Below are 8,366 nucleotides of genomic sequence, written 5' to 3'. Positions count from 1 at the left end.
AAAAAAGAAGTCTGATGAGGAGATGTGGTGATCTCCGAAATAGTGCTATAACTTCTACCGCTTAGACTTTGTTGCTTTTTCAATTTTTCCTAATAAACAATCGTGGTACAAAGCTCAATAAAAATAAAATGTTAACAAGCCACAATAACATTGACAAATATTATTTTTTAATTTTACAGAATTTTTCCTTTTAATTGACACCCATATTGTTACTCTAGTAGAGTAACTCTACCAAGCACCAAATCTTTTAAATAATTTTTTTCTTCAATCATATCCCAGAAATTTTTAAGTCCTGACGTCAGAGAGAAAATTTAAAAACGCAGTTATACTATATTTGACTCCTAGTTTTGTGAATATATTGATCTTTTCGTATTTTAAAATTTTTGGTTTTTGTCGCACGGTGTAATATAACGAAGTATTTCAAAATTTAAATTTTGTGGGAAAACGCAATCAAAGTTTTATCAACTCATACAGTTGGTATAGAAAAATACAAATGGAAAGGGACATATCTTCGCCATATTTTGGAAGTTTAAGTATCTGTTAGACTGAACATATTCTACTTATCAAGCTAATTAATTGCATAACGAAATCTCCAATAACGTGAATTTTGAGCTACATCTCTATATTACTAAGCGTGCGAGATGTTTCACTTATTATTGGATTTTTTCCAAAAACTTTGAAAATAACCTTTTTTAAAAGATTTGTATTTTAAAAGTTATAACTGGTCGGGTCCCCGATGTTAAAGTGCACGCAATTGTTAGCTGTCGAAAAGTTGCAAACACGATTTTTACATCCCTATTACGGGTGCAACCAATGTGAGTAAACGTTTATTTCAATGTCGCTAAAATTATACAATTAAATATTATTGAGATTTTATTTGGCTTCTCATTACTTCTCCACGGTTTCAGCAAATTAACATTTTATAATCTGTGAAATATACAAACTTTTATATCTTTTGTATCGCGGGTGCAACAAGCTAAAAATGTCTACTTGAAGTCAATAATACAGAAGAAATAACAAGTACTTACATATTTGGGCGTATAAGATTAAACCATAACGATTATAAGAAATAAAATTAAATATTGCTCTATAATTATTAATGGCCAATGGAAAATTTTTACCATAATTATATGGGACTTTTATTTTTTCGTCTCGCGGGACGTTTATTTTAAGACGGAAATGATTTACGTCTTCTCATAATAATTATATGGGATTTTTATATTTTTTCGTCTCTCGGAACGTTTATTTCAAGACGAAAATGATTTACGTCTTCCCATACTAATTATATGGGATTTTTATTTATTTTTTCGTCTCTCGGGACGTTTATTTCAAGACGAATATGATTTACGTGTTCTCATAATAATTATATGGGATTTTTATTTTTTTCGTCGCGGGACGTTTATTTCGAGACGGAAATGATTTACGTCTTCTCTTAACAATTATAGGGGGCATTTATTGAAATAAAACTTCTTAATTGAGTTCAGAGATCTGACGCGTTAAATATGTAACGCCACGATTTTTCATGTCATTAAATCTGTATCGTTAGTTCAGTTTTCAAAAATGATGTGTCAAATTAAAGGGCTTTGCTTTTCAAATTCCAATAATCGAGCTCGGAGATATTTGGGTTTAATTTGAAATCGGCAGTACATGTACCGATTCTATTAAGAGAAAACGTGGGACGTAAAAATCCCATATAATTATTATGAAAATACGTAAATAATAATAATAAATAAACGTTTCGCGAGATGAAAAAATAAAATAAAAGTCCCACATAATTATTATGAGAAGACGTAAATCATTTCCGTCTTGTAATAAACGTCCCTCGAGATGAAAAAAATATTTCTCGTGAATATTTATTATGCAAAGGCGAAAAAAATCTCTTAAAACAAGGCGACGTTGTTGGTCTCAAATATTAGGATAATAATTATTTTGGGTCTCTGGATTAAACTAATATTGTCACTGTCGAGATAGATCGCTTGAAGTTGCTTTTGTTAAAGTTGTTTCTTAGATTAGCAGGGATGGAATTCCATAAACTATAGCGTTAACGAAGAACCGTCTCGTTGATGATATTGAGTTAAAAAGAGGGACAATGAGATCAGTTACCTCTGCAGATTTGGTAAATACTGAATTTCAGTGCGATGAGCTTGTACAAAAATATGCAAAAGATGTCTGATTTTTAAAATCGGATCAAAAATAATCAAGCCTGTTGATAGATAAGTGAATCAAATACGAAAATAACGTATTTTTTTATGGACTACTAAAAACTGCACTAAGTTTTATTTCGGGTGTATTTCGTGTTTTTTTTTTGCAGCACTGTAATTTATTACCATTTTCAGAGTACGTCTGCCTCCACGAAAAAATTCAAAACGAGTCCAACTTAAAGGAATATTTGTTGGAGCCAAAGTTGTTCGTGGTCCTGATTGGGAGTGGGGCCAGCAGGACGGTGGCGAAGGTGTGTTTCAACTCATGAACCCATTTTATGTTTCCATGTTTTTTAATATTCCCCGTTTTTAGGCAAAACTGGGCGTGTTATGGAAATTCGCGGTTGGGACAATGAGTCTTGTAGAAGCGTAGCTAATGTTTCTTGGGTAACGGGTTCTACAAACGTCTATCGTTTAGGTCATAAAGGTAACGTTGATTTAAAGTGTACTGTACCGTCGATAGGAGGATACTATTACAAAGACCACATGCCTGTTTTAGGTAAGCCGCTTCAGCACATATTTTTTGCAAGCAAGTTTAAGAAATCATTCTTATTTTCTATCTTTCCAAGGTCAACTGGAAGAGCAACAACCCGTTGTACCCACTGTGAAGCCAACATTCTCAGTTGGGGATCGGGTAAAGGTGTGTCTTGATGTTGACGCACTAATGAAACTGCAGCAAGGGCACGGTGGATGGAACCCCCGAATGGTGGAACAGTTACCTAAATTGGGTACCGTCCATCGCATTACCGAGAAGGGCGACATACGGTACGTAACTGACATGAACAGTATCCCTGAATTTCTAAATGTAAAAATACAAAGCACCAGTATTTTTCATTTCTGAACCATAGCAGGTTTAGCTGTCCAATTACCACAACCACGCCCAGATGCTCATTTCAAGTAAGATTACGCAAGCAGGACATTTTAATCTGCAATACTTTAGGATTAAATGAGTCCAATGCTTTGTATTTTTACATTTTGGAACTCAGGGTATTTTCAGTAATTAACGGAGAAAATTATAATATATATAGGGTTCAGTACGATAATTGTCCTAATCGTTGGACCTTTCATCCGGCTGCTCTTGTAAAGGTTATGTCATTTCGCGTTGGCGATCTGGTGACTATAATAAACGATGCGAACAAGGTTCAGCAACTGCAAAAAGGGCATGGTGAATGGATTGACCTTATGCGTTATGTAAGTATAAACATGTGTATCGTAAAACTGAGAACTATTTTTGGCCAAAACATAAATAAAGCTTTAATAATAATGTTCAAAGTAAAATAATTGGATTTTTGACCAAAAAGAAAAATGCAAACTTTTGCCATTGTATTGAGCTGAAGCCAAGTGTTCTTGGAATGGATACTAACATTTAGGATGCGATCCTGAAATGACTGTTTCTTTGTGTACGAAATAACGCTACCACCAGTATTCTCAAAATTGTGATGATTTCATAACCCAATGAGTCCTGAAAATTAATGTTTACTTTCTTTACGATTAGCCTTACAGTATATAAAAATAATTTGCCACCATTCCAAAAATTGCTCAATCCCAATATTAAACTATTTTGGCTACATTACATTAATACTTAACTTAGCGTTTATGTCGAAATGCAATCCAAATGAAAAATTCCATCTAAGTTCCACTGTTTTAGTCATACAGTGACGAGCAAAACCGTAACATGATGTAACACCTTTTATTTCAGCCACCGCTATCTTTCAAAGTTCTAACGACTTTCATACTTTTGTTGTATATTCTTATTGGTACACCCCTTCTCCCGCTCTCATAACGATTTGAAGTCAATCCAAGAACAATAAAAAAACCTGGAGACAAAAATGTAAGTTAAGGCAAATGTTACAGTTTTGCACTCACTCTCAGTTTTGCATTTTACAGTTATCCTTTGCTTAGTTGGAAGTCAGATGACTTTTTTCTATATTGTAATTTATTCAAGAAGTGATAACCAATAAATAATATGGTTAATCAGGAAACATAAAAGTAAATGATAGATTTACTGCGGACAGGCGGGACCGCAGGGAAAGTGACAAAAATTGCGGAGTTTGCCACATGAAAATGTTAAGGCTGAGAAAAAATATATTAATAATATATATATATATATATATATATATATATATAGTGTTACTAAGGACAAAGGAAGTCTGTCAAAATATATTACAGTCCGATATCTTGTGAACTTAGTAGCAAGTAGCACTGCAGCCACTGTTACAGAAGCGCTTAAGGTATTAAAATGGAATGCAAATCAGTAGACAGCGAGGCGGAAAATTTCCAAATTGAGCGCAATGGATCACAAAAGAAGAAAAAAGCAATTTTCATCAAAATACATGTGCGAGAGTGGTAGCATTTTGCCGGATCGCACGAAAACCGGACCGTTGTCTATTGGGATATGTTAGGCCTTACGGAATGCAATAAAAAACACATTTTTAAGATTTAGTTGAGGGTTTTTTGGATTGACAAGACTATATTAATCGCTTTCAATTAGATGGCCGGGCATGGTATTGGATCAAAGGCCCAAATTAAGCCTAAGCGCATCATGTAAGGCAAACTGTGAATCACAGTGGTCGGTCAATAATAGTTTGGGGTTGTATTTCAAAAATGTTGTTGATCCGTTTGTACGCATTATGCGTAAGGAACAGTATCTGTTCATATTTTAACAAAATTTGCAAGATGTAGTCGAAAAAATTAGAGTTTCTGCTGAAAAATCAACCAAAACACACTGCACATGTTCGCAAAGACTGGAACAAAAGCAGAAATTTGCTAATTTGAAATGACCTCCACAATCCGAGGACATGAATCTCATCGAGAATTTGCGAAATCAACTAAAAGCGCATCTTACTAAGTATCCAAGTCCGTCCAATGGAGTACATGAGCTGTGAAAGCAAACCAAGGATATATGGGAGGCTATACCTCCAGAATTTTTACAGAGATACAAATAAGGTATGCCAAATTGCAACCAGGAACTAAAAAAAGCAAAAGAATACTGAACATTGTGTTAATAATTATTTTTTTTCGTGAAAATTGTCAAAAAGTTATTAAAAATATATGTGTGCAAAACTGTAACATTTGCCTTAATTTACATTTTTGTCTGCTGGTTTTGTAAATGTTGTTGAATTGACTTCAAATCGTTATGACAGAGGAAGCAAAGATGTACCAATAAAAATATACAACAACCGTATGAATGTCGTTAAAACTTGGAAAGATAGCGACAGCTGAAATAAAAAGTGTTACTCCATGTTACAGTTTTGCTCGTCACTGTACCTAGTTTCCTGCTAAGTCAATAAAACTTATGTATTTTTGAGATAAAATCTCAAACAATAGGAAACTTTAATTTGTCATAATTAAAGAAGCGTTAATAACATTAATTATGAATTTTACTCTTTATATTAGTTTTCTTTTTTGGCAATGATCTTTCACTTTTATTTATTCTTTAGGCTTTGGGAAAACATTGCAAAGTTGTAAAGGTTTACTCGGATGGTGATTTGCGCATTCAACAACTCGATGATGGTTTCGAGTGGACATTAAATCCGAAATGCGTGCGTTTAGAGCGATCCCCATTGGCTACTGCAGCAGAACGTTCAAACAGTATGATGGACCTAAGTCATAGGCGCACAGATCATGTTATGACACCGTTATCAGGCCTATCTGGTACGTCAATGGCCGATAAGCTGGTTCGTGAGGCGGCCCAAGGTCATTTAGACTTTGTGAAGCAGTACTTAGATGCCCATCCAGAACAAGTGAATGTGATGAGTGGTGGCAAAGCTTGCATACAAGTGGCCGCTCATCAGGGCTATGTTGATCTTGTAAAATATCTCATTATCAAAGGCTCGAATGTGAATGTTGTGGACAAGGAGGGCGATTCGGCGCTTCACTATGCAGCTTTTGGTAATCAGCCCGAAACGATGCGTGTCCTACTGCAAAGCAGAGCTGATATCAATTTTCTAAATTCAAGCCATTGCTCAGCATTGCACATATGCGCACACAAGAAAACGCCACATTGCGTGCGAGAACTGCTTCAATTCGGCGCCGATGTGAATATTCAAGATTCCTACGGTGATACGGCGCTGCACGATGCCATTGGCAAGGAAAACACAGAAGTTGTCGAATTATTATGTAATGCACCGAATTTAGATTTCCTGATAAAAAACAATCGAGGTTTTAACGTACTGCACCATGCCTCGCTTAAGGGCAACGTGGTCGCAGCTAAACGCATACTGCAACTGGCTCGGCAACTAGTAAACGTTAAGAAAGATGATGGTTTTGCCGCGTTGCATTTGGCCGCCCTAAATGGTCACGCACACGTTGTCGAGACATTGATAATAGAGGGTCTGGCAGAAATTGATATACGAAATAACCGCCGTCAAACACCGTTTCTTTTAGCAGTTTCGCAAGGACACGCGTCCGTAATTGAGCGACTTGTAACTCTCGGTTGCGATATTATGGCTCGTGATGAAGATGGCGACAATGCAATGCACTTATGTGTAATTAAGAAAACTAATTTGCAACAAGCAGCTGAACCGTCCGGAGAAGACGCACCGGAGATACGAGCAATCTTCGATAATCTTTCCCACGTTCTAGACGATCGTCTCATGTATACAATCCTTTGTTATTTATCGTCGCGTGGTTGCCGCGTAGAGCAAAATAACAAAGGCACAAATATTTTCGAATGGATCACAAACAAGGATATGAAAGATTTAATTTTGGGCTACCAATGCCCAGTGAGATTGCAGACTGGTGTACCGCAGTCGTCGACAGCGATTAACGAAATCAACAATGCATCAGGCGATGTGGAGCGCAACATACAGGCCCTAAATTTAAACCCAGAAAGCGAAGTGGGCGGCACGGCTGGTGTGGCCGGCGCTGTTGCTGGGCCTAGTAACCACTCTGTTGATATCATTATAGATGCATTACAACCCAATAATTTTACGCAGATGGCTACACCCAACAGAAGCACTCCAACTCATCACATTGACCGCTCAACCGAAGAGCCAGCAGGACTAAAAAAACTCAACTCTGATCGGCAAGCACAGGTCAATGCATTAGGCAGTGGAAGTAATGCGCTGGACACTCAATATGTACATATGACTCCGATTCCTTCAACTTCCGGTGTTAATCAACCGACTGGTATTCGCAAAAAAGCGCCGAAACCACCTGCAGCCAGCGGTGAGCGAGGTTCACCGGAATGCGCTGCGGTTTCCAGACCGAGTCCGAAAGCTACACCTCCGCCACCGCCCCCAAACGTTCCTTTCCACAACGGCCCTCAGGAGTGTATAGTTTGCGACGAAAAGTTGCAACTTATTAAATTTGAGCCATGTCAACATCAGATTTCCTGTGAGGAATGTGGCTTGCGTATGAAAAAGTGCCTGCGCTGTGGTGTTCAAATCGAGCGACGCATAACTGCCGGTGGACGTTTGGTGGCCAGTTCTGACCAGACACGCATACCCTCCGCTGATCGTTTGAGGTATTTGGAAAATAAAATACAAGAGTATGAAGAGACGCACTATTGCAGCATCTGTATGGAACGGACACGTGACGTCGCATTTTTGTGTGGTCATGGTGCATGCTCACGATGTGCGGACACCTTGCGCACCTGCCACATGTGCCGTAAAACCATCCTAAGAAAGATCAATTTATATTAAGTGACACTCGATTCTTCAAAAAGCTACATTACCACGACCCAACAAAGGTAGTAATTCTTTAAAAGCACGGTGTGCCTGAACCAGCCGTAAATGAAAGGTTCTTGCATATGGGTTTTTTGGCGTGATTCTGTTATACGATGAAATTAGAAACTGTTTGAAAAAAATTGAACGGGCCCTTTTCGAAAAACCCCCTTTTTCTTAATTATATTAATTTATATTACACCCCGCGACAAACGATAGCACATCAATATTTTTACCAGTTTTGTCTACTTTTCTTTTGATCTTTTTAAGGTTAATTATTTTTATATAAAAGTATAGCTTTTTATCTAACAAATATCAGCAAAGAAAAATTATCAAAAATCAGCGCGATTTTTTAGAATTTAATAAGCTATAAAACTGCATACGAAAAATTATTCTAGAAATTAAAATGCATGGAATTGGGATGAAAAGTTTGTGTAATTTTTATAATTTTTAAACAAAGTCTGAAATTATCAAGATAAAAACTTTTGCCTGTGAAGAC

General features: G+C 36.8%; 1 protein-coding gene across 3 annotated transcripts in view; it reads left to right on the top strand.

Moving 5' to 3' along the window:
• Window positions 1–8,157, top strand: part of mib2 (E3 ubiquitin-protein ligase mind bomb 2) — a 170,283-nt gene extending 162,126 nt beyond the window's left edge. For all 3 annotated transcript variants that reach the window (XM_017628426.1, XM_017628421.1, XM_017628411.1), the window contains 5 exons: window positions 2,337–2,452; window positions 2,515–2,700; window positions 2,771–2,966; window positions 3,230–3,392; window positions 5,642–8,157. In XM_017628426.1, coding sequence (XP_017483915.1) covers window positions 2,337–2,452; window positions 2,515–2,700; window positions 2,771–2,966; window positions 3,230–3,392; window positions 5,642–7,846 — 2,866 coding nt within the window. In that variant the 3' untranslated portion in view covers window positions 7,847–8,157. The remainder of the gene's footprint in view (window positions 1–2,336; window positions 2,453–2,514; window positions 2,701–2,770; window positions 2,967–3,229; window positions 3,393–5,641) is intronic.
• Window positions 8,158–8,366: the final 209 nt, after the last annotated feature.

The sequence above is a fragment of the Rhagoletis zephyria genome, unplaced genomic scaffold (genome assembly GCF_001687245.7).
Source record: "Rhagoletis zephyria isolate East Lansing unplaced genomic scaffold, Rhagoletis_zephyria_1.1 Rzeph_scaffold_00075, whole genome shotgun sequence".
NCBI lineage: Eukaryota > Metazoa > Arthropoda > Insecta > Diptera > Tephritidae > Rhagoletis > Rhagoletis zephyria.
The sequence above is the reverse complement of the archived record's forward strand: the minus strand, read 5'-3'. Positions and strand labels throughout refer to the sequence as shown.